Source organism: Mus musculus, chromosome 18, assembly GCF_000001635.26.
Source record: "Mus musculus strain C57BL/6J chromosome 18, GRCm38.p6 C57BL/6J".
Classification (NCBI taxonomy): Eukaryota; Metazoa; Chordata; class Mammalia; order Rodentia; family Muridae; genus Mus; species Mus musculus.
The window spans coordinates 52,820,704-52,847,923 of NC_000084.6; the positions used below are offsets into that span (position 1 = coordinate 52,820,704).

The window sequence follows — 27,220 nt, forward strand, 5'->3', positions numbered from 1 at the left end:
GAAGGTCAACCTTAGGAGTTATTAACTAGGATAGTGGATGGAAAACTCTGGATGGAAAAACATTCAGACTGTAACATAGTATATTCCTCTATGGTCAGGGAAAGGAAGAAAGCATGCTTGTGAAAACAAACGCCTCTACCTTCTAAAAAGGTTAGTATGGGAGGGAAAAAAGTCATGTGGTACTCAGTAAGACCAATGTGAGTTTTCTCAGATATCTCAAACTCGTCAAGGCCACTCTTTCTTTTAAAAAAAATATTTTATATGATCTTTGGTAATTTCATGCATATCTTGATTATATTCTCTCCCTCCCACAGTTGTTCCTAGAACTGTCCCCTTCCTTTCCTGTAAAACTCTTTTTTTTAATTAGGTATTTTCCTCATTTACATTTCCAATGCTATCCCAAAAGTCCCCCATACCCTCCCCCCCATCCCCCTACCCACTCCCACTTTTTGGCCCTGGCGTTCCCCTGTACTGGGGCATATAAAGTTTGCAAGTCCAATGGGCCTCTCCTTCCAGTGATGGCCGACTAGGCCATCTTTTGATACATATGCAGCTAGAGTCAAGAGCTCCGTGGTACTGGTTAGTTCATAATGTTGTTCCACCTATAGGGTTGTAGATCCCTTTAGCTCCTTGTGTATTTTCTCTAGCTCCTCCACTGGGGGCCCTGTGATCCATCCAATAGCTGACTGTGAGCATCCACTTCTGTGTTTGCTAGGTCCTGGCGTAGTCTCACAAGAGACAGCTATATCAGGGTCCTATCAGCACAATCTTGCTAGTGCTGTAAAACTCTTGTGTCCCATTTTTTTCCACTTACACAAATCTTTGCTAACCAAAATATTCTCAGATGTGAGGTCTTCCACTGGGACCTTGTTTGATTTATCTGTATGCCTATGTCACTGTGGGGCTCATGAATGTTGGATATAGCCTTTTTATTTTTAATTTCATGTAAGGCATCCTAAACTGGTATATAGATGCATGGCGTTCTTTATGAGGTTCAGAAGTATGATCATTCATGCCTACTAATGTTGAAAGATAAAAGAAACACTAGTTTCCATTCAAAAATCTACATGATTTGGAGAATTCAGACCCTGTCCCAAAGAAGTAAATCTCTAGATTTTATCTGTTAGATATAACAATTGTAAATAAATAAGGGGATTAGTAAATAGTCAACAGAAAATTTATATTTGCCAGTGTGTGTGGAGAAGCAAAAAGAACCAATCATGTAAGGTTGTGTTACTCGGCTTGTCAGTGCTAGAGCAAAATAACTGAGAACACAACTTAAATGGAGGAAATCTGAACTTCACAGATTTGAAGGCTCCAGACCATGGCCAAAGACTCTGCCCTTAATATGCCTATTCAACTATGAACTCATCAATGGCCCATCCCTTAACGATGTCTTTGAATGTGGGTGTGTGTATATACATGTGTGCATGCATACCAACACAGGTGTAAGTGTGTACCACGTGCACACACAAATGTGTGTGTATACATGTAGAAGCCTGAGCCCAACCTCAAGAGCCATTTACCTTGTTTTTGTTGTGGGAAATATTAAAAAAAAAAAAATGAACCTGCTAACTCTCCATGGGGCCAGACCATTCTTCTGTGCTCCTGCCGGCCTGCCAAATACCTGAGCACACTGGACCACAGGGCTCCTACCAGGCCATCTCTCTGGCGGTGGCCCCGGAGTTCCTCTCACTACCACACACCCCACAGTCAGCCATCACATTGCAATACCCAGTACTCTGGTAGAATCAAGACTCTTAAAGCTTAATTTTCCAATCAGATTTATGTATCAACAGAATCACAATTTATGACATGCCAATACAATAATTTCAGAGCCAACTGATAATGATAAAGCTTTATCCCAATTATTCTAACATTTTGATAACATCATGTCAACCTCTATATTCCCCCCCCCCTCTCTCTCTTTCTCTCTCTCTCTCCCTCTCTCTCTCCCTCTCTCTCTTTCTCTGCTTTCCTGAGATCTTCTCTTAGCTCGGCCTCCCTTTTCCCTGTCTGATCACAGGCCTCTTCTGCACTAATGTAATTGGACAGGGAAAATCCTGCAACATGTTTTTATATTGAGTCTCTCACTAGGGTCAGGAGCTTGCTGGTTAGGTGATCCTGGGTGGACAATGAACTCCAGGGAACCATTGCTGGTATTGTGAGCATGCACCACCATGTCAGGCTTTTTCTGTAAGATCAAACTCAGATCCCCTCATGGTTGTGAGGCAAAAACATTACCAACTGAGCCATCTATCAACTCTCTCACAGTTACCTCTTAGCACCAGCATCAAGGGACAAAGCCTTCAACAAAATGAGTCATTAGGTCAGGGATGGGGGCACTTCATATTCAAACCATAACACTAGATTCTCATCTTATAAGTTGCTAGCTATGAGCAATTTGCTCTCTGGCCTTCTATTTCCTCAGTACTGAAATGAGAATGGTATTAAGGTTTAAATCATATTAAGTCTGCAAAGCGAGACAATATAACTTGTTTAAGTTGGTGGTAAGTAATTTATAGTTCATAATAATGCATAAGCATTATGGCTTTATGGTTGTTGCTACTAAGATAGCTATAATCATTAGAGAGCGGGAAAATGCCTGTGCCTGAAGCTGACTGGTGTTTCGAAGGAAAGAAAATTGACTGGAAACACTAACTTCTCTATTCATCTTAGCAGTCCATTAAGAAAATAAGGAGTTAATCTTTCCCATTCCAGTGGCTCGTGGGGCCCAGCTTTTCTACCCACTTATAGTGTCAAAAATTTCTTATCAAGTACAGGCTAGTAGGAAAAGATGGGGAGATGTCAAATACTTGCTTTATCATTATGTAGGTAAAGTATCAGACAATATCCTACCTCTATAATCTGTAATTTCTGATTTGGCCAAGTGAGAGAGAGGGAAGAGAGAGAGAGAGAGAGAGAGAGAGAGAGAGAGAGAGAGAGAGAGAGAGAGAGAGAGAGCATGTTTCCTTAAAAAAGCCTTGGTTTGTGATGCATTCTAGTTTGATATCATTACATTATTCATTTATTATTATATATAATAATTATAGTTATATATTACATAAAATAACAAGAGATTACACAGGAACACAGTGTTTTGACTTCTCTACAATTTGTGTACTTTTGTAAATCAGGAAGACATCCCTGTTCTGATGAACTCATGGGATACAAGGAAAGATGGGAGAAAACACTGGGAAAGAAAGCAGGGAAGGAAAATGGAAAGAAATCAGGGAGAAACGACTGGGGGAAAAGAAGGGACACAAATAATCATTGGATTTATGCTCACCACAAGTGATTCAATAATTATAACTATATAATACATCATTCATTATATACATATATTCATCCTAGCTGTGAGCTCTTAACAAGAAGCCACTGAAGTTGGAGTTAGGAAGAAATGAATGCCAAGTGTTCAAGCCTGTACCCGCCAGCTCCAGTGTACCACTTGATCAAGCAGCAGCACATGTTTTGACAGTTCAGGGTAGGCTGATTGATGACAGACCCCTCAAGCAATTTCAGTACAGGTAAAGTACAGCTGTACACTCCAGCACGACAGTTTTGCTCAAGGAGGGATACCATGACACCTGCCTTGCTTTGTGCAATTATTTTATCATGCACTCACAAGGACAAAAACTGCTAACAGCATTTCTCCAAACTCATCCTCTCTGCCAAATGACGCATGACTGTAATTCATCCCCAGAATGGATCATTATGACATACTTGACATACAAGTGTTCATCCAAAATGTGCAGTGATGGCAGATGAGTATTTGTGTGCCATGTTCTCCCCCCTTGCTCCGTGCTAGCCCATCTTCTTTAAGAGAGAAGTCATTGCACCCCTTGTGTTCTAGAAGAGAGATTCACTAATCGCTGCCCAACTGTTAACTATTCAGGTGACTTGGTTGTGAGCAGAAATCCTATGTTTATTTGTCTCTCTTCTCACCCAGTTGCTTCTTCTGATTTCTTTCCATTTTCCTTCCCTGATTTCTTTACCAGTGTTATCTCCCATCTTTCCTTGAGTTACTGCTTTGCAAAGGTGTACAATTGGTAGAGTTGTCAAAACTGGCATGTTCCTGTATAACCTCCCTCATATTATTGTTATTCTTAATTTGCCACTTGTTTATTTTGAAATCTGCCTCGTTCATTCTTTAGATTTTTTTCATGGATGAAGTGTGATGAATTTGACCTCTGGCTACCCTTCCTTCACTGTCATTAATTTATTCTCCCCTTTAGGGTCATTGGACATTGATCATACCTATATAGGAATTATGTATTTAGGTATTACAACACTATAAATACATTTCTGAGAATTCTTAATTACATGGTAATAGCTGCACCTTTCTGGTCACTGTTAAAAGTCTCTGGAGAGGATGAAACATAATTCTCTTGGGAAGCAGTTCTGTTTTCAACAGCTGGTTACCGAAGCAAGCAGAATTCTCTTACACAGTATGCTGGAACAGTGACAGAGTACTAGGGCAAGATTTTTGGCAATCTAGTGGGGGTAGAAAACCCTCAGCTGGTATCAGTAAAAACCTCTAACAGTTTGAAAGCCTAATGACTGAAGTCACAGAGAAGATTTGCACAGGCACAATTCAGCATCTACCATGAAGCCCTCTGCAGACGAGCTTGAGATAATCGCCTGTGCTGTTCTCATCCTCGTGAGCTTCGTAGGAAACATATCTTTATTTTATTCCACAAGTAAGTGCATTGCCGGGGGCCTGCAGACATCTTTCCTCCTCATTATCAGCCTGGTGTTTGTCCACCTTATTAAAAACCTGGTGGTCAACACCCTCAAGATTGTTTACTCTTCCGGAATCTTGCTGGACTCCGTTGGCTGCAAAGCTCTGCACTTCACTGCAGCCCTGACGACTTCCCTGACCATCTGGTTCATGTTACACTTTGCGTTGTTCTACCACCGGAAGCTTTACCGAATAGTGTACCCCTTGAGCGGAGCTGCAAGTCTGAATCAACAGAAGTACTGCTGGAAGGGGATTTCTGCCCTCTGGGTAGCTGGTGTGGCAGTGTATATCCCAGTGTTGATCTATACTAGGAAACCAGAGCTCGTCAATTCTGGAAATGACACAAGCTCCCTGTCTACTAAAAGAATCTACATGGATTGCTTAACTGGCTTTGCAAACGAGCAGGTAGAGTTTTACTATGGGAAAATATTTTTAGTTTTGATTGATATCCTTCCTCTAGCCATCTTAGTGTTTGTCTGTTTCTGGATGGCTCTCCTCCTCTTAGAGAAGAAGAAGATGACATATGGCGACATCTGGATCGGAGATGATGACTCAGAAACCGAGGTCCTCCGAGGGGCCAAGTTCAGTATCTTGTTAATGTTGCTCATCACACCCCTTTGGGTTTCTCACTTTATCTTAGTCTATTTCTTGAAGGACTTGGCGGCCTGTGTCTTTATTCCAGCTGTTCTCACAGCCCTCTCCTCTGGCTTCTCTGCTCTCAGTCCTTTCTTGCTTATGTTGGTTAATTACAAAATGAAGCTGGTGTCCTTCTGTGGAGTCCAACGGGAAAAATCCACACCACAGCCTCCAGACGTCATTCTGTCTCCATATGCTTAATGCCTGAGTGATAGGCTCAAGTGAAGCTTGGGAAAATTGACTCTGTCACTGGAGGGCATAGCTGCAGCTTTCAAAGTCCTCAACAAATTTCTAAAATGATGGCTAGAAAGCTGACTCCTCTAGGAACTGATTTCTTAGAGAGACTTTACAAGTAGATTTAAAAAAATACTATGTTGTTATAAACTGAAGAAAAATAGCAATTATGTCATTTGCTATTTAGGACAGTGGTTCTCAAACTTCTTAATGCTGCAACCCTTTAATATAGTCCCTCATGTTGTGGTGACCCCCCCCCAACCATATTATTTCATTGTCTCTTTATAATTGTAATTGCATTACTGTTATGAATTATAATGTAGATATATGATATGTAGGTTATCTGATGGATGATACTTGTCAGGTGTTGCAACCCACAGGTTGAGACTACTGGTTTAGAATAACACTCTGTGTGTGTGTGTGTGTGTGTGTGTGTGTGTGTGTGTGTGTGTATGCGCACCCGCATGTGTGTTTTAAATGTAGAATTTCAAAAGAAGGTTAGTGATCCTCAGCCTATAAATGAGCTCAGCATGGCTACCATGTTAAGTATTTACTGTGTGCAATATGTTGTATTTTTAAAAAGCAATGTTGTTGAAACGGAGGTCAACAACTCCTAGGTGAACTCCTCTGGGTGCTCCTGAGGAAGTTGTATTTTTACACTGTGTTTTTCCTGAAAGGTCTCCAGACACACTGGAAGTGCATTAGATTGGTGTTCAGTGTCCAGTGTTTACAGGTTTAATGATATTATCTCATGAAAGCTGGGAGCAGATGGGATTCATTGTCCCTAACCTAAGTCTTTAGTAGAATACAGCTAGATAAAAAGTATTGAATTAAAGTGTTGGTATCTGCTTAGTCATAAGCTCAAGTGTATATGATGTACAGAGATTTGATTGCCCTTGGCACATAACCTGCTCTCCTTGGTTGATCACATAAAATAAAACTGCATTTTGGTTTTTCTTCAGAAAAGAAAGGGCACTGGGTTTTTAGATAATGTATTGCTTCTTTTGGTCACTAAATGGGTATATTCGCAAAAGACAAGGAAAATATAAAATCCTCATAATTATTTGCTTTCTAGATTTGGATTCCATTTTAAAAGCACATTGTAATTCTAATTAAAATTAGATAAGCAGGTCTTTGTTTACATTTTATTTTTTATTTATTGTAGTTAGTCATTGTAACTGCTTAAACTTTTAAGAGTCAAGTAAACAATTATTTGAAATTTCTATGCATAAATTTGTATACAAATCAGTACGTTTAAATCGAATTCTTAATAATTCTTTTTTCAAAACTTTCTTACAGTAGCCATATACCTAGGGATTTTTCTGCAGTTCTAGTGAATAGATCCCTTGAAATTGAGGTTCTTGCTCTAAAAAGGCTGTCACAATTATAAATCTGGATATCATTTACAGAAGAGTCTCAGAATATCACAGTTGCTAGGCAGTGCTGTAGAGAAAGTAAATCTTAAAGAAACCAAAAGCCACAATTCTGTAAGGACTGTGCACCATTGTGTGTCCATTGTTTGACACAGGGAATGTTTTGAAAGTAAAACTTCCGGGTGGTCTTCATGGGAAATGCTTAGTTGAGTCCACCGAGGCAGTTTAATCAGAGGGCACCAGGCACATATCCTGGATAATGAAGTTAACATCTGGAGAGATGGAGGATGTGGGGAAGAGGTCGCCATCTTTTAATTAAACACAGATGTAGCCAAAACTAGGAATAGCCATTGATCTTAAGTAGTGGTTCTTAAATGTGGTTCTGGGACAAGAAGAAACAGTATGACCCAGGAACTTGTTAGAAATGCAGATTCTGGGACTTCACCCCAGACCTGTTAAATCAGAAAGTTTGGGTTGAATACGGCAGTGTTTGAATTAACCTTCTGGGTGACTTTCATGCGTGAAGCATCTTGAGAACCACTAGTCTATGGCTGCTCCAAAGTTTAATCCTCACAAATGGTCAGAATAAAGCCAAGATAACTGACTCAAGATGTCCTCTTCAATGCTCCTCATGTGTGTTGCTGCCATGTCTGCCTCCCTCAAAAACAGCAATCAGTTTTACCATCTGTGTTCCATACATTGTCAACAGTAATTGCCAAACAAATAAATCCACTGTAGAAATTAAGTCTTTTTTTTTTTTTTTTGCAAAACTGAGAATAAAGCATGAAACTTCAGGTGTGCAAACAATTTGAAACTTGGATTTGGATGGTTTCTTACAGTTTCTCAGGATCCAGTTTCCAGATCATTCCACAGTTTTGTCTAGAAACCAGTGCACAACATGGCTGGCTTAGGCTCAGCTCAATTTCCCAGAGCTAGCAATGCTGCTGCTGCTGCTGCTACTTCCTCTTCCTCTTCCCCTTCCCCTTCCCCTTCCCCTTTTCCTTCTCCTCCTCCTTCTCTTCTTCCACCTTCTTCTTCTCTTCCTCCTCCTTCTTTTCCTCCTCCTTCTCCTCTTCTTCCTCTTCCTTCTTCTTCCTCTTCACTATCCAATTCCTCCCTCCTCCTTCTCTTCCCTTCCTCCTTCCTCTTCCTCCTCTTTCTTCCTCTTCCCCCTCCAATTCCTCCCTCCTCCTCCTCTTCCCCTCTTCCTTCCTCTTCCCCCTCTTTCTTCCTCTTCCCCCTCCAACTCCTCCCTCCTCCTCCTTCTCTCTTCCTCCTCCTTCCTCCTCCTCTTCTTCCTCTTACTCCTCCTTCTTCCTCCTCCTCTCTCCTCCTCCTTTTTCCTCCTCCTCTCTCCTCCTCCTTCTTTTTCCTCTTCCCAGATATTTTCATCTAGATTTACCCTCATTTGATCATGGTTATGTCCTAGTGGAGTTAATTTTTGTCTACAGTGGAAAATCATGTGTTTCCTGAATGACCCATATAGTCTACTCTTTCAAATAATTTTCATCTTAAAACTCTTGTTTGCTCCTAGTCCTGTCAAATTCTTGCTGGGATCTAGACTGCATGGATAATGATAAAAGAGAACTGGCAGACACTATCAAGGTAGTATGTTTAGTAGGTAAAAGTGGGTCAGGACTGTTGGGAGAACTTTGAATGTGTTTCCTGACTTCATCTCTGACCACACAGCATCTTTCACTGGCCCAATACAGGATTCTCATCTCGTCTCTCTTATGGCTCCTACTAGACTTCTAGCTGACCAGGTTCCTGCCGTGCTCACTTTGGTCACACAAAGCACCCTATTCTATTCTAGTGAGTTTCAGTGTGTCATTAGACACTGAGTTCTTTCTCAGCCGCAATTCTCAGATCCTCCTTCTTAGAGTCTAAGACATGCTCAGGAAGTCAAATGTTTCTTATATACTTGTCGTTAAATTTTTGAAAGAGACAAGGATATTGTGCATGTTTGTTTTTCTCATCTGAGATATCTCTTAGTTCTGCCATGGAAAAGGAGTTGCCCAACCACAAGCTCCCTTCCTCCCTTATTTTGTCTTGGTTCATCCTTACCTATATCTTCCTACAAAGTGACCCCAAAGTGACACTCTTTTTGCTGTGATTCTATGTGCTGTTTTTAAAACCTTCTCTGGTGTGGATGCTGTGAACATGGAGTCTTTCCATCTTCAAAAGGTATTTTAAATGTAATACACATATTACATTCCATACATAGACACAATACAGATCCAAAAGAATTTATCTACCCTAAGGTTAAAACCAGTCTTTCCTCATCCCAAGTGGTTTAGTGTAAGTTAGCTGATTCTTAGTATTTGATTTCAGAAACCACAAATTAATCACCAAATAATAGGCAACAATTTTAAACTGTTAAGTCAAGAATTAAAACTGTTAAAACAAACAAAAAAGACCATTATCTACAGAGATTTATCAGAGAAATTCTGATCTCTAGCAAGAGTTCTACTACTACAGTACTGTCTTCATTACCTTTTCAATAAGATGTAATATAGACTATTCATACATTGTAAAACTAATAGATCTTAGTTGTATGATAAAATAGCAATTCATTGGTAATCAGAAACAATTATTTCCCAGACTTCCTCATTAGCAAATGCACCAGTGGCTTCAGTGTGGCAATTTATAGCACTTAATGTTAGGTCTAACTTGGAGTTTTGCTCTGTAGGTTAAGTAAATTCCATGATAAGATTCTCAATGTCATTAATAAAACACGTACTTTTGTGAGCCACGAATTTTCTAAGTTCTCCCATTGTGAAAAAGAATGATTGTCATAAATCTAACATTTCCTTAAGGATGAAGCTGAGCTACTAAGTCAACAAATTGATGGTGGGATATGATGTCTCACATAATAGTTTGTGTAAGGTATTCCATAGACTTCTGCCCTTCTTGATGGCAGTGATGAACACATCTAGCTTTCTACTTAAGATTCATAGGAAAGATGAGTAACTCACTGGGTGTTATGGTTCTTGAGCACTTGGAGCAATAAAATCCAGGGACTATGTTATAGGCTTCTAATTAAGACAGTTCAAAGCAGAGTCACATTTCAGGACAGCCCAGGACAGTTGAGAACCTGAACCTTCTGGCAGGGAGTGATTTGTGTGGACTGCCCTTCTCTTGACTTCATAATACAGAACCTGGGCCATGACGTTCCTGAGTTTTGCCATCTATAAAACTGGAAGTGCATAAATGCAGATCGTAGTTCATGATGTCTCCTTTCCTGACAGAACTATCCAGAACAAAGTCACATTAAACACATTGAAGGTGATTTGGAATCAGAAAGTGTTTGACACAGATGCAGGGTTGCAGTTTTAGCAAGAATTTGATGAGGGATGTAGGGAGTGCAGCGTGGTGCTCACTCAAAATTCACACTTTGACTGTGTGTCTATGAGGCATTATGTAATCTTTCCAAACCTCTGGTTCTTTATCTCCATAATGGAAATTATAAGGATGTATATAGCATCTTTATGACACAAAGTGACAGAATATATGTCAAGTTATCCAACCCTATAGGCTCCGGAGATGGTTTAGAGGTAAGAAAGCTTATTGCACTGTGTGAGAGAACATCAGTTTGCATCCTTGGTACCCGCATTAAAGGATTGGTGTGACAAGGCAAGCTTTTAAACCCAATGCTATGCAGAGTGGAGATAGGGGGATCCATGGGACTTGCTGTCGACCAGCCTAGCTACCAGCTCAGTGAGAGACCTTGTCTCAGGAGAATAAAGTAGAGAATGAGAGAGCAGGGCACCGGATGTCTTCTAGCCTCTATATACATGCACAAGTGCACAGCATGCACTCATGCACGTGTACATACATCACACTCACACACATTCACACACACATACACATAAACACATGTACCACACTCACACATTTACACACACATACATGTACACACACATCACACTCTCACACATTTACACACACACACACACATATACATGTACCACACACACTACACTCTTACACACACACACACACACACACACACACACACACACACACACACACACTTACCCAGTCCTAGATTTCTTCCCATCTTGTTCTGAGCACAGCCTACAGTACCCTCTACCTTGCAGCACTCTTGTTCCGTTTCATTGATGTCTTTTGTTTGCTATCAAAATACTCAACTGCAGTTTTCCAAACATTCCAGAAAACTTGATATCCTAAGAACACACTGGGCTTGGAAATCCTCCCATGGTCACTTCTGTCTATCACCCAGGTCTGCTTTTTAAACTTCAAGTCTCTTTCTGAAAGGAAAACTACAGAGGTCAGCGTGAGATTCACCCTCTCTTGGGAACTCCCCATCTCAGCTCTCATCTTCAAGTCATTGTGCCCATGCTATTATGACTCCCCCAGAACTCTCTCATTCTTGCCTAACTCTCATCTACACCAGAAAGCCCTTCCCATCCACCCCCAGGAATTCCAGTTCGTGGACATTGATTTATCACAGCAAGCACCACAGTAGACTGAAATGGCTTGCTTTCTTGCTTGCTTCCTCTTGAACCGTATGTTCCATCGTCATGTGGAGCGCGTGGTCCTATCTAGCATGTCTGTTCAGACTTTTCTGAAAGTGAAGAACTGGAGCGACCACAGGTCTGTGCGTTCCCTCTGTTCTTCAGATGTGCTTCCTGGCACTCCTTGCGCTGTCTCTTTCTAGTAGAAATGTCTTGCCTTTATCATTTATCTGCTTCAAGAGTAGGCATTGAGCAACTGCCCAGCTTCTGGCCACTGTTGAATCAAAGAATGAAAAAGAAACTGAATCCAACATTTGGAATCAGTTGCTTCCTTGCCAGCCAAGCCACAGAGCCAACTGGGGACATGTCTGCCCAAGCCTTCCAGGTCTTCATGTGTAATTTTTTTTTCAGTTCTTATATTGAACAAAGTAAACACAGTGTCTGTCTGTATGCAGGCCTGCAACTTGAAAATGTATCTGAGTATAAATCTGGCAGGGGCTCAGGAGTGTAGGGAGTGGTGATCTTTTCCCAAGTGTTAGTGGATTACAGGATGAAGAAGTGAGTCTCCATGCAAATCAACTGAAGTTACCTCACCACTGAGTATACTCTGCCCATATATGTTGACAGGCGCAGCTTATTTTTAATTGCCCAGCCTCATAATACACGTGCATAAAAGTAGGAATGACGTTGACAGGAGAGAAGAAATGTGCGTAATTCCAGTCCTCAGAATGACTCCACACTAACTCCTCCTAAATGGAGTGAGGCAATACATGGTCAAAAGAATTTTGGTAGAGCAATTTATGTGATGTGCGAGTGTACTGCAAATCAATGTGCCTTTTATGAGCCAAGCACACCAGAATGTGTGTATTACCACGAGTGCAGTTCCTCAAAGGGATTCTGTTGGCCACTCCAAGGTTTTTCCATTGATGCTGCCATTACCTGCCAGATTTTTGCAAGTTTTCATTTGGAATGACTTTTTCAGAGTCTGTCTGCAAGTTGTATACACACACACACACACACACACACACACACACACACACGCGAAGGATAAGGTATTATGCTAATGACCTGCCTACTTTCTATTGTCACATTTGACTCCTTGTTACTTTGAGTTTTTCCCCAGCTTATGGGAGGAGTGGAGCCATCACTTAGGTGACCTCATGGGAAAGCGACAGCACTGATCCTTTAGCACTAGAAAGGTTTTCTCAGCTAAGAGCGCCCTCTGACAGACCTCACAGAGGGCTTCTTAGTTCACTCTGTAGTTTGAGTAAACTTGTCTTCCAGTCCCTTGGGCTCATCCAAAGAAGAGAACTAGGAAGCCCCAGCAGCCTCTAGGGAGCATGCTAGCCTTGACTACCTGGCTGTATCTCCCATAGCCAAATATTCTCCTTATTGTAGCATTATTTGTACCCAAGTGGAAGAGCTAAACTCTTCAAATGTATTTTATTTCTTTTTTACTCTGTCCAGCTTTCATCTTCTCTCCTAAACTTCAGAAAGATTATTCCTTTCATACATGCAGCAGACATGAAGAGAAATTAAAAGCTCAATGGAGCCCGAACTGTGAATATTTCAGTCACTTGACAATATTCTGCTAAAGGTCCCAGATATACAGAGATGTGGGCTGTGGACAGGAGGACTTCAATATAAACAAAAGCCCCCAGAAAACTTAAAGTGAATGAATGACAGTAACTTTCAGGGTTGGGGATGATGATGTCTGGTGCTATATATGTATATGTGTGTATGTATATATACATATATATATACACATGTGTGTATATGTATATATACATATATATGTGTGTATGTGTATATGCTATATATGTATATGTGTGTATGTATATGTATATATACATATATATGTGTGTATATGTATATGCTATATATGTATATGTGTTCATATATATGCACACAAACATATATATATGAAGTCCTGAGATCCTAAAGCATCAGTGGTTCTCAACCTTCCTAATGCTGCAACCCTCATGTTGTGGTGACCCCCAACCATAAAATTATTTTCGTCGCTACTTCATAACTGCAATTTTGTAACTGTTGTGACTCATAAATAATTTTGGAGATAGACATTTTCCAAGGGGGTTGCAGCCTACGGGTTGAGAATTACTGTGGCCTAAAGAGTCCAAATGTGTGATTCACAGTAACTGAAATCCCATACAAAGGTTTAAAGCTGACCTGCGATTTCTGGAGACCTGAAACATATTTTTTACTTAAGGAGAAGCCTGATCTTGTCAGACTGGGTAGGGGCTGCCCATTTGCAGCTAAGCTACCACTATGGACCAGAGAGAGGAAAGCTTTGGAGTCTTTTTCTATGCTTGCACTTGGCATGAATTCCTGCCTTCCCCTTTGCCCACACCATGTAAGCCCACACCAGTCGTAAGAAAGCAAGATCCTTCCAACCTCCAGTTGTAAAGAGGAGGAAACGTAATCCGTACCTCGTAACTTTTTATTATGTTTGCAAGGTTTTTCTTTCTCTTCTCTAATACTGGAGACTGAAACAAAATGGTGACTTGTCAGTGGTCTACTTATTAAAATAAAAAAAAAAGTGTTGCTGTTGTAGCATGCCTTTCAAACAGTCAGAATACAACACACTCAGTCCTAGACTACAAATGAAGTCAACAGTCTTGGCAGGAGCCACCAACTAAAAACTACAGGAAGGTAGTGGTGATACTTACTATTTAAAACCCCATTCCTTTCTGCAGTATGCCTTGTAAGGTATTCATTGCATGCCAGGCCTGAGCAGAGCAGCCTAGGAGGGATCTGCTGAACTGGAATATACAACTTAGTAGGTCCCATGAGAATCTGCCATTCTACCATGGCTACTGGGAATGTGGACCCATGGTGCCAAGCCAAGACTTTAAATATTTTTAAAGCAAAGCCAAAAAATAAAAAATTTCATGTAATATTGTCCAAGGTCTACAAGTTGGCAACTCATTTGTTACTGAAATTTTGGCTTTTTGTTTTTGTTTTGTTTTGGTTTGTTTTGTTTTGTAAGACTCCCACAATTGTTTTTAGAAATCAAACAATCAAATCCCACCTGTAGCACCGGCTTGGCCTTGGCTTGTGGATCTCCAATATGTACCCTGTGTAGTCGGACTTTCTGTTAGGGAATATGTCATCGGTTCGGAAATGGGGCTCTGGGCTTCTAAGTTAGGTGGATAGAAGAGGGCTGAAGAATATGAAAGAATTGATGAAAACATCAATCAGACTCCATCTCACCTTTTCTTGTGCCGTCATTTGAAGCAGCTGCCTAGACAGAGCACTCTCCCCAACCCCCAGCATCCCAAAGGGGGGATGCTGATAGCCCATGGAAAGACGCATGGGAAAGGGGGGAGAACCAGTAATGACCACAGGGACAACTAAAAAGACCACTGGAAATGTTGTCAGGACTGATAAACTGTGGGGATTTCCGCACATTAGATGTGACAGTGTAAATACACTCAGAGTGACCCCTTGAGAGAGAGAATCTGTCAAACCACACAAAAGGAACAGGGTTATAGACCAAACAACCCTTCTTAAAGGAGATGGCTCTGTAGGAAGCAATGGAATGTTCCAGATGCCGAGCTACACTGTGTTCTGGTCCACAGAGTTTAAAAATCGCACCCCCACCCTCCAAGGGCAAATACAAAAGTTGTATTTTTGCTTTGATGTGACAGTTCATCTCATCCTCTAGTTCGATTCTGCTGCCTTGGCAACATTTACATGAACATTGTCCTTTCCACTGTCAGAACACCAAGATTGGACTCAGTAACTACATGCTAATTGAGCTGCCTAAGGCATAGTCATCTGTGATTTGTATTTGGTCTTGTATTTCTGTGCATAAAAACAATCTTATTCCAAATCTCTTACTTAATTTCATTTTCCTTCCCAGGTCACAGGCCTGAATCATGTTGTGTCATTTAATTACTGAGGGTATAGTCCATCCAAGAAAGGATTAGAGTGTGACTGGCTGGTGGCACCTGGTCATGGCACACGGTGTCATCAGTGTGTCTCTCACTGAAGCTATGGAAATGGCCTGAAATCCAGTCTGGGTTGTCTCAGCGCCTGTGAGTGTATAGAAGAGAAAGTCACAAGGACGTGTGTTTTCCTCTGGAATGTTCTGTGAGGGTTATAGGGAAAGTAATGTGTTTTGACATTTAAGCACTTTATCTCATGACTATGTTTTAGATTTTTATCACTAACAAGATGTCTGGTTTTAAATTTTATTTTTATTTATTTTTATAAATGGCATTCTTTTTTCTTTAAAGCTGTCATTTCAGAATAGCTGTATCCATATATCACAAATAGATCATTTCACTTGAGTTTGCAAACAACATCCTAATCTGTTTCTGGATGGTTCTATATTGTAATTAAGACTCCAGGTGATATATGCATGTAGAAAGGGAAGAGGAAACATGGAAAAATAAATTAGGTCATAGGATTGAGGTATAATGGTTTTCAGTAGCATAGCTATGCCATTTCATGACTTAAATGGGGGGGGGGGGATCAAAATATTTAGAAAGGATATGCTTGGAATAAGAGTTCCCTTTTAAGAAAATTAGCCAGCTACCCAGGAATGATGGCATAGGCTCATAACTTTCAGAAGCAGAGGCAGGAGAATCATTGTAAGTTAGAGACCAATTTGGTCTACATTGTTCCAGGCCAGCGATGGCTATACAGCATGACTCTGTCTCAGTAGCATAAACTTAAAAGCCTTGGTCTGGTATGAAAAGGTTCATTTTCATCTGTCTAGATGCACTTTCAATGTCCGGTCATTTTTGCGTTCAGCAAGGCACACCTTCCTGACAGAATCAAAAGAGCCAGGCACGAACCATTTACGATCTCACATGTGAATGCATAAGACAATGTGTGTAATAAGAGAGACACACTGCAGAGGAGAGAATCCTTTTTCAGTGTCTGAAAGCTGACAGAGGATAACGGCTCTCCTGGGCACCACCAGGAGATCTCCATTTCTGTTCCCGACGTGCGTAGGTGCCTCTGTCACTGCCTATGATGATGATAAGAGATGGGAAAGGAAGTGGCAAGTGATGTATCTTGCCCTGACAGACTTAAAGGATTGCCACAGGCATCCCTGAGGCAAATGCTGACTGAGGACATTCCGGTGACTGCGGCAGGTCACTCTGGTCCTCTCAGACAACGCCTCTTAAGGCAGACAGCATCGTAATAACTCAATCAAATCTAGACCTACAGCCCCACCTCCTTCCTTGTCTCCTTTACCTCCCTTGTTGAATTCTAAATTTTAAAACAGCCATTACTTTTGATTAGTTGTTATCTGTCCTGTACCGGCACGATTACTATGGCTATGTAATATTCATTGCTCCGTACCAGCTCTGTACTCAGCAACCAAACGTATTCCCACAGAAAATTCCTGAAGGGTTTCCGCTAACAGTTGCAGGAGATGGTCTTTCCATAAAGTTCAAATGTTCACCCAGGGTATGGTGGGAGCAGGGTATGGGCTTTGTTGAGAGGTAACATTGATCATTGGGGCGGGGGGGGGGGGGGGGGGGGGGAGTCTCTGACTCCAGTTACTGCCCAGGAGAAGATAAGTGCAAATCAAGTACAGCAAAGGATTATGGGTGCTCCCTGGGGAGTGGCTCTGTGAACTGAAGGAGCCTTGCTCAAGGCTTTTTTGCAAAGCATGGCTCTGGCAGGGAGGAAATGAGCCTGGGGCAATGCTATTACCCAATTACCTTTTCTGGTTTTATTTGTTCAAATAGAGATAATACTTTTAGTTATAAATAGCTAACCTTTAGCCCTCTTTTTTTTTCTCCTTCTGCCTTACCCAGGAAATTATAAATATTCGACCTTACTCAAAATGTACAAAGAAGAATAATGGAAGCCCCTGAATACCTTGATTTGGATGAAATCGACTTTAGTGATGACATTTCTGTAAGTATCCCTACTTACAAGCAATGTTTGCACAGTGTTCTCCCTTCCCACTTGTGAGCTACTTTCTTTGCGTCATCTGTATTTCTACACCTCTTCCAGCTTCGTTTATGAACTGAAAACAAGGTCTGTAACAGACACAGTGTGGTTTAGGTTGGGGGCTCTCAGAGTTTAAAAGAAAATAGTACCTAATTGTGTGTGAGCTTGTGGGGAAGGGGTGCCAGAAACTCAGCCTTACTTAACATTCTATTCCTACTAAGTTGCAAGGTTGTTTTCAAATTATTGATGAATCTATTTGTAAAGTGTGAGCACCTGTTCACAATTTAACCTACGAATGCCCATTCCTGGTTTCCTCATATGACTATATCACAGCTAGAATTCTCTCAAGTTCACAAGAACATACACCGAAGCCAACTTGACATTTGATGAATAATAAAAGGAGGCTGTGGGAGAGATGGCTGAACATTGAAGAGAAAGTACCACTCTTCTAGAGGATCGAGTACAGTACCCAGCAGTCATACCAACTGTGTAGAACTCTAGCTCCAGGGCAGCTGGCATCTTCTGACCTCCCTTAGACACTGCACCCATTTGCACATATATGCACACATACAAATACAAAACCAAAATAAATATTAAGATAAAGGGAAATTTTCCAATCATTGAAAGCATCAAAACACAGATTGACCACTTGGGAATATTGGCAAGTCATGCATTTGACGGAGACCGAGGCAGCTGGCCTCTGAGGTCCTCTCATTCTGTAATGTTCTGGACTGATGAGTCCCTCAGATCCCCCAACACTCACACCCAGCTTCTCCTCCATTCATTAAAGCTTTAGTCCTGAGCAAACTGTCTATGTACAGCTTGCCTAGAGCTGCCGTGGAATCAGTTGTCACCCAATAGCATGTCGTCACCCCAGGAGCTCTCAGCTTCAGACCTCGTTTTCTTTGCTATCTCAAAGCCTGAAGCTTTGGGTCACCACTGGATGTTGCTCCCAAACAGTGGGCTTTCTTTGACATGCCTCTGGCTGGAGGTTTATTCCTGTGCTGTATTCCACACTGTGCATAACAGGTGTACTGTACACGACAGTTAGGTTGCAGAGATAGAAATGATAAATCACCCCTTTCATACAAAAAAAAAGATCATTCTAGATTTGAACTAGAAAGATATGACTTCATTATTCAGCCTATTTTAGTTTCTAGTTAAATTTTATTGGTCATTATTCAGACTAATGTGAAGTAAGAGTCCTCTTTTCCATGGTAGATGTGAGTGTGTATGTGTGTGTGTGTGTGTCTGTGAGCATGTATGTTTATGAGTATTTGTGCGTATGCATGTGTGTGCATGTGTGTGTGTTATGTTTGTGTGTGGTGTATGTGTGGTATGTGTGTGTATGTGTTTGTGTGTGTATCTGTGTGTATCTGTGTGTTTGTGTGTGTCGGTCACTGTGCTTGACTTAAGAAAGTGTTCAGTATGTGATTCGTCTGTAACTATTCCTCTCAGGGTATTTGGATTTGAGTGAAAGCCAAAAAACATGAGAGATAGTATAAATTTTGTTGGAAAGTTGGAAGAGAGAATGAAAGATTGCATTATCATTAAGAGTTTTGTGGTAGCTCTTGAGAATTGATATCAAAGATATAGTTGGACAATTGATTTTTTGTGTTTTCATTTTTGGTTTTGTTTCAAGCAGTTTGTTCATTAGTCTGTATATTTGACATGTTATGGACAGACTCCACTGAGTCACACATTTAGGCATGTCTTCTACTGTTTAATTATATCCCTAACCCTTGGTTTTGTTAGACAGTGTCATTTTTAATTAATTATTTATTTAAATCCCAAATGTGGCCCCTCCTGGCCCCCCCCTTCCAGAGTTCTTCACCTCATCTCCCACCCCTTCACCTCTGAGAGGATGTCCCTCCCCGGGCATCCCACTTCTGTGGAGCATCAAGTCCTTATAGGATTAGGCACATCCTCTCCTACTGGGGCCAGACAAGGCTCCTCTGCTAGATGGGTGCTGTGAGCCTCAGACCAGCCCTTGTATAGTTTTTGGTTGGTGGCTTAGTCTCTGGGAGCTCCCTGGTGTCCAGGTTAGTTGACGCTGTTGGTCTTCCTATGGGGTTGGAACCCCCTTCAGTTCCTTCAATTCTTCCCCTAGCTCTTCTATAGGGGTCCTTGACAGTGGTAAGTATCTGTATTTGTCTCAATTAGCTGCTGGCAGAACCTCTCATAGGACAGCCATGCTAGGCTCCTAGGCAGAGTGTCATTATGTAGCTCAGGCTGGCCTTAAGTTTATGATCTCCTGCCTCAAACTCTGAGGCAGGCATTACACAACTGTCCTAGTTGTGTTTTAAGAAAGCAGTCTTTGCAGACAATCAGCCTAGGCTCCTAGCTTCTTCTGAGCTTACTGGCTGGATGATTTGAAGCATATAAATTTCTTCCCGGAGATGTTCATCTAACTTTTAAAATTGTTTCACTGTTTGGGTGAAATGATAATATATGTGAAACACTTAGCTTGGCACACAGTAAGTTACTCTTTAAAATGGTAGCCTTTGTTATTGTTTCAATGAATAATACAATAATATTTATCTGACCAATAGTGGAGAAAGAACTCGAGGGAAAAGACCAGGCATGGTGTCAAAATTTTCTTTTAAGTACAATAGAGCCGTTGTATTTACAGAAGAATCAGCTGGCAGCAGCCCATAATTTTGATGAATTAGGAAGCTCTGCTTGAAAGATAAAATGTATTAAGCAATAACTGAAGCTGTTTAACAAATTGGGTCAGAGGATTATACAATGGCTGAGCCTTTCTAACTTGACCACTTTGAACCATAAATTCAGATTTCCATCAGTAAAAATGTCCCTTCACCCAAAGTATTTTTTTTTTCAAGTGGACTCTAATGATTGGATCTTCGGCCTGCATTAAAACTTAAGGCAGGTGTGAATTGCATGGCATTGATGAAACAATCATAGTAACACACATTGCTTCCCGTGAACCGGGCAACTTCTTGTTCATCCTCATCCTGTTTCTGTGGAGTCGGCACTGTAGCCGTCTTTTACAGACGAGGACACTAAAGCATTGAGATCCTATCTCTTGCCAAGGATCCTCCAGCTACTCAGAAACACACTGTTTTCAGACTGCCCAGTTTCACTGCAGCACTTTCCTGCCCCCTCCCAGACGAATAGAGTTTATTGCAGCGATTCAAGCCAACAGCAAGTTTTCAGTCCCTCTTTCTCACCCGTGAGCATCTGGTGATACTGAGTTTTCATGATCTTCCTGGGAAGGTGCTACTGGCTCTGGTGGGTACAGACCAGGAGTGTACAACATACAGGACAGCCTCCTACACAGAGACTTCTCCAGCCCAACATGCTGACAGTCGGGAAAGCGAGGAGTCAAGTCGGTTCTAATCCCCCTTGAAACTGAAGAAGCTCTACTTAGCAAACCCTCCAGCCTAATAGATCTTTGGATCATAATTCAGTATGAATCACGTTTAATACCCTAACCGTGAAAGAGTGTCACTGTTCATTAATGGAGAACAAAAGTGAAGACAAACTTATAAATCGTGAAACAAGTGTTCTTTCCCTGTTTAGGTAAACTAGGAATATTGGCTGTCAAGGCTGCTAAAGTCAGGCTAAATGAAAAGGATTCAAATCCTGTACTCAGAAGAGAAGACATTGCCCAAGTGCTAATTCACTAACGCAAAGAGAATGACTTCGTCCATGAGTATGTTTTTAGTGTTAGCATTGCACAGACCCCTATCTCTGCCGGGCCTTTTGCTTCTTTCCTGATGAAGAGGCAGGAGGAAGTGGAGAGTCCAGGCAGCACTTGGAGAAGATGTTTACAAAACTCATGCTGGGATTTAAAACTCCCCTTCTTACCCTCCAACTATAGCCCAATTGCGTAGTTTGGGCTTTTTGTTTCATGGTTTTTCCCCTCTGGTCATGAGACTGGTTCTTGTTTTAATTAAAATGCAAGCTGTATATTTGTATAGAAAAACAACTAGGACTTGCTGTCTCTGTCTAATGAGACAAAACACAGAAGGCGACCGATTTATTTTGAAGTTCCCCAGACTTGAAAATAATGGGCTTCCTCTGTAAATGCAAAGTTAAAAAACAGTGCATCCCTGTAACCCTGCCATCTGAAAGGACAACTGGAACCCGGTGAGAGAGGGCTCACACAAGCACCAAAGGCTCAAACCTTTCTCTCACTGCAAACAGGTTTACAGAGGCCTTTATTGGTGTGAGAACCAGGGCCCCCTATCATCAAAACAAAAACAAAGCCCTCCAGGGCTCTGCACCATGGTATACTTATTTTATTAAAGAAAGCCAACTTTTTAGTTCTTGTAAAATAGTCTGTTACGCAGGCCTGAATGACTGAAGCAGAAGCTAAAGGGCAGACAGGTGAAGTGTGTCACACCCAGCCACCATCTGTCAGAGGCAGGCCCTGTCACACACAGCACTGAAGCCATTGAAGTTAGCTATCCCGCTCAAGCCTCACTGCTCTGTGAGGCACTGGTTTCGCTTTCATCCTGTTTCACAGATGACAGAGGTGAGATTTCTGGGGCTACTGTGACTTTCACAAGGTTACAGATAGAACATTGTGGCAGGGTCAGGACTTGATTCTAGAACTCTTTGCCCAGAGTGTTGTATCCGTCTGAGAAACCTAGTTGAGTGGGAGCATCTCTACACCTGTCGACCAGTCATTCATTCACCATCATCTCCATTTGGTACTGGAGGGCTCACAGTTGCTGCTTGGCAGCGAGGCACTTGGTTACCAGTCTAAAGAAATAAAATCAGCTAAAAAGGAGGCAAGCAAGACCCTAGTTTTTATTACACCTAAAGTTTCCCTAAAAGGTGACCAGGACCTTCATGTGGATTCGTTCCTATCAGCCCTGACCTTCCTAGAAGTCACCATGTTCCTGTCCATATTCAAACTTTTTCTTGGTTCCAGTCAGTATGATGTGGTTTCAGCAGCCATTAGAATACTATGACATTTTTGTGCAGTGTTTTGTTTGCTATGTCCTACATTTGACTCCAAGTTGTCTTTTATTCCTCTTCTTTAGCTCCATGGTATTAAAAACGCATTCCTGATTTTAGCATCAAATGCCCTACATTTCGGTTGTTCTTTAAGTACGTCCCAAGAAATTGAATAGCACCTGTCTGATCTAAAAGCCGTGTGTTATATGTAGTGGGCCTCAAGACTTAAATAAAGTTCCCCTTCTCTCTTAGACCAAACACCCACAGGAAAAAAGAAATTTAAGCAGAGATTGGTTCCCAGGCAGAGAGAGTAACCACGTTTTATATTTAAGTTTAGATTTTAACTTAAAGAGCAACTAATTTTTAATTTGCCTCCTCTTATTCTGAACTTGGCCCTTGTAGTCCTTGTCTTGCCAGATTGCCATAGTATTTATTAGACTGGCTATGCAGCTTATTTATACAAACTACTTACTCATAGATAACTATTTTGCCAATCTAGTCAGCAAGTGTTTATTAAATATCAACAGTGCTCCAGGCACAGTTCTAGGTTTGGAAAGATAGTATAAACTTGGTACTCTCAGAGAGTTTATAATAGCAAACAAGCTATTATGTTTCATAGACTGTAACATATGTATTATAACTGTGAAGTATCAGGTTAACTTCATGTGAAGTCACATCTCAGTACCAATCACTATTCTTGTCTGTCTGTGTGCATTGGTGATCATTGACTCATGACTCACAGTTGACTCTAGACAAGCACTGGTGTTGGACAAGGCCCACAGTTGGCCAGCCACCCAGCTGCAAGATAAATATGTCTTTTAATTGTTTCACCATTTATAATTTTTCAATATTTATTATTATGTAGGCTTAACTTTTTAGTGTTTTTTGAAACCCCAAATGTAAGTCATCATGGTACTTAGCATTTGTTGAGCACTTACTGTATACCAGGCAGGATTCCCACGCCTTACAGTATTAGCTCAGAGTCTTCACGCTCCCACTCTATTTGGGCATTGAAATCACTCAGTTTTACCAATGGGATTAAAAGAACTGAGATGACCAAGAAAGTGTTGAAGTCTGGATATAATGTGGGCAGTCTGCCTCCAAAAGCCACATGCATAGCCATCTCATTGAAGGTGACTTCTGCTGGGTCTGGTGGTCATCCTTAGACAGGCCACATAGGGCTCTTGACATCCATGTCCACTCCTCACATAGGAGGGGGGTCCTTCAGCATTCTTATCAAACTCCCTTACCCAATGTGGACCTTCAAATGTGGCCCAACCACATATTGCATTAACTACATTAATATTAATAATACAGCAATTTCTGGTCTACTCTTCATAATAATCAAAAAGAGCTGTTGGGTTTTTTTTTCATACCAGCCACAAACAATATCTAGCATAAAAGGCATATAAGAATTTTGTTACCTTTTCAAATCTTGACAAATATAATAAAAACAAAAAACTATTGCAAAAAGCCATGCATATGCATGTGAGAATAGAATGGATTGCAGTAATTCTCGTTAATGGATTCTAGTTGGTAAAATGAAATGTAATTAGAGAGAGTGGGGCACTTATAGGAAGATGTGGACCATCTGCATTACTCTATGGAGGGACAGTGGCAAAAACTAAGATACCGCTTAAGTCTTCTGATGGAATGTAGTGTTGAAAGAGCAGACTGTCCCACAGAAAGGTCTACTCCTAAGTGAGGGTGGGAAAAGTAAAGTGTCTACAAAAGAAACTGAACTCTCCCCTCCCTCCCTCCTCTTCCCTCCCCTTTTCCCCTCCCTCCCTCCCTCCCTCCCTCGTCCTCCTCATCCTCCTCCTCCTCCTTCTTCTCTCTCTCTCTCTCCCCCCCTCCTTTTCTCTCTGTACATGCACTGTTCCTCTCTCCCTCCCTACCCATGGTGACTTCCTTGGCTTCCTTGCTTGGGATCAGTGAACTCACACACCCAAGAGCAGCTTCCTAATAAGCCTGCATTTAACATAACCTAGAAAGAATAAAAGAAAGAAAGAAAAAAAAGAAAGAAAAAGAGAGAGAGAGAGAGAGAGAGAGAGAGAGAGAGAGAGAAAGAGGGAGAGAGGGAGGGAGGGAGGAAGGAAGGAAGGAAGGAAGGAAGGAAGGAAGGAAGGAAGGAAGGAAGGGAAAATGAATTTTCAGAAATGAAGGGGGAGAAGAGAAAAGCCAAAAGAGAAATTAAAACAAAACCCAAGAAAATGTTCACTGTCAAGTTCTGTATCCACAGAGTTTCCCCCCTAACACTCTTTGGTGGCCATACTAAGTACCACTCCATGAAGCAGCAACAGTAAATGAAGCAATAAAGAAGCAGAGACAAGACCCAAAGCAAGTCTTTCTGAGGAGGAGGCTGAGGAGCCCAAGAGCAGGAAAGCTTTGGCAGTTGAGGGAGGAGGAGCGTCCTGACATGAGGGGGCTGCTTATTCACTTTGTAGAGTCCAAGGAGAGAGCCTGTGCTGAGGGAGGGGTTGGGAAGCGGAGAACAGAGGTCCGGGCAGGGCAAGAGCCCTGAGAAACGGGAGCAAAGGGTAGTCATGCAGGAATGAATGTCTGTGCCATATCTTCAGAGTTATGTGGAGTCAAGACATGCTTCTCCATTGGTAGGCAGGCCTTTGAACAGGACAACATTTTACAAAAAAGAAAACAGTGTTAAGCTCAAAAAATCTCTCTTTAGCTCTGTGGCTGCTTTTGCAAGCGCTTTGCTTATGTAGAAGGCTGTGGTTCTGCCCTGTGGCTGCCTGAAGTACCTGCCTGAATTCTGGGATGCTCTGAGAAGCCATAAATCTTGTGATAGTTTAAATGGACCACTCATTTCCCATCCCCGTCCCTGGAAACGTAACAGAACCTTTGTTATTTAAAAATCTCTAGCTTGAAAATGTGCTTGGGACATGTTTTTCTTTTTGGTGGCTCATTACCACTTGAGTGATGTCTGCTTGCTCACCTAACTGGCTTCAGTTTGCAGGACTAAAAAGGCCAACGTTTTTCAGTCCTGAACAATAGCTAGGGTGGTCAGAGATTCCCATGGAGCAATGTAGAAGTCATATTCTGTCTTTCTGGACCCTATGCATGTTCAAACTGTTCTATATGGCAAAGGGATAAACTGACATTGTGGCCGTATAGGGTTGTCTGTCACCACACAACGGCAGTTTGAGAAGCAAACTTTCAGTGTCCACCCTTATCTTCAAACTCTGTTGAGCAAGGAAAGAGTTAAGAGGAGTCCCATAAGGTAGAGAAGTAGGCTGATGCAAAGTCCTTTGAGTTTCCAGCCCCATCTCATTCCTGCACCTCTCTTGTTCTCCTGAATTTAGAGTCCTGGCAGTAATAAAGAAGAGGAAGGAAAGTCTCACAAAAAAAAATGCTAGAAAGATGAGACATTTTACAATCATTTATCATTTTTCAAAATAACTCCAGCTTCGTTATCTCATGTAGGTACCTGTGTCCTACAGATAAGGAAACCTAGCTCTTGAGATACAAAACAATTTATTTGTCCAGAACCATAGAGATAATAAACATGGGAGCCATGGCATAAATCCAGATCCTCTGGCTCTACATCTCTGTCCCTTACACAAAAGGACAACTGCCAGCAGTCATGTTGATAAAGTGAGAATTTTGCTCTTTTGAATGGGCTGTGACTGCTTTGCTAGATTTATAATAAAGGTTTTCCTAATATTACTTTTATATAAATATTAACTGTGGTTATCATGGCTACTAAAGCCATGGGCTACTCAGAAGAATTCATTTAATACAGTTCAATAAGCGCCTAGTATCTTAGGTAAGAAAAATATCTTCTACCACCTAAAGAAACAATGAAAGCATTTATATAAATATGGAGACAGAATGCCATGTGTACAATTAAGATGAACCTTCATGGATTCTGATAGGTGCTGAATTATCTGGATGCCTTGTGATAAGCCAATGGATGGACCCAACATAAGCATACCAGATTCAGTAGCTCTAGAATGGTTCCAAAAAAATCTATTGTCCAAGGAATTCCTGGAAGGCATGATGCTACTGGTCCAGAGAGCATGCTTTGAATGCTGACATTCATTCTGTCTGGGAGAGTCAGCTGGGATATTACGGAGATGATAGCCAGGCAAGGCTGGAAGAATGAAAGAGTGTTTTCCTGTTGCAGTGGGAGGGAGGAATGGCATTCTGGGTAGACAGAGTAGCATTCATAAAGACACAAGAAAACCAATAGGTGGGGGACTATAAGACATGTGCTGCTGCTGCAAGAAGTGAATGCATGTAAACAGTAAGGCTGATTGTATGCCATACTAAGGCCATGGTCAGTCCTACGTACATCCTGCAGAGTCACTGAAGGGTTTCAAACAGAGACATGCTCGAGTAAAATTTGAACTAAAGAAAGCTGATAAATTCTAATGCCAATATGAATGCTCAGAAGAAATCCCTATTAACTACCTAAACTTTAAAGTTTCTAAACGTTTAAATATTACAGGATCATGCCTTGGATGTGTACATGTTGCTATTTCAGGTAGTTAATTGCCCCTAGCTGCCATGTGTATACTCAAGTCAAAGATATTGTCCTTTCGCTCCTTTGCATACGGGAACTGCTAGTTCAACAGGAAGGAGCCAAGGTAAAGACACTACAGACGTTTACTGAGAGCAGAAAAGAGAAACATCAGTAAGGGCTGACCTGGGGCTTCCAGGAGAAGGCAGAGCATATGCTGACTTTATGGGACAGTGGCACTTCATAGGAGAAGGATCTTGGATAAGAAGGACCCCAGCATTAAAGAAACAGAGGAAGTAGATTGTGTTCCGCAGGACCATTGAAGCAGCTGGGGAAATTGGTCAGCCTTTCCAGGAGTTCTTGAGACAGAGGAGTAGTAAAGATTTAATCAAAGGAGCAGTTTCTCCAGCCA

The 27,220-nt window shown here is 41.4% G+C and overlaps 2 protein-coding genes across 9 annotated transcripts in view; both read left to right on the top strand.

Annotated features, from left to right (window-relative positions):
- Sncaip (synuclein, alpha interacting protein (synphilin)) overlaps positions 1-27,220 on the top strand; it is a 148,125-nt gene that overhangs the window by 52,893 nt on the left and 68,012 nt on the right. For all 8 annotated transcript variants that reach the window (NM_001199151.1, NM_026408.4, XM_030250578.1 and 5 more), the window contains exon 2: positions 17,261-17,363. In NM_001199151.1, coding sequence (NP_001186080.1) covers positions 17,307-17,363 — 57 coding nt within the window. In that variant the 5' untranslated portion in view covers positions 17,261-17,306. The remainder of the gene's footprint in view (positions 1-17,260; positions 17,364-27,220) is intronic.
- On the top strand, positions 4,607-5,578 carry Gm51263 (predicted gene, 51263). Its single transcript, NM_001367923.1, has one exon. The coding sequence runs from the start codon at positions 4,607-4,609 to the stop codon at positions 5,576-5,578; it is 972 nt and encodes a 323-aa protein (NP_001354852.1).

Coding starts and splice junctions, on each gene's coding strand:
- Gm51263 (NM_001367923.1), top strand. CDS start 4,607: ATGAAGCCCTCTGCAGACGAGCTTGAGATAATCGCCTGTGCTGTTCTC.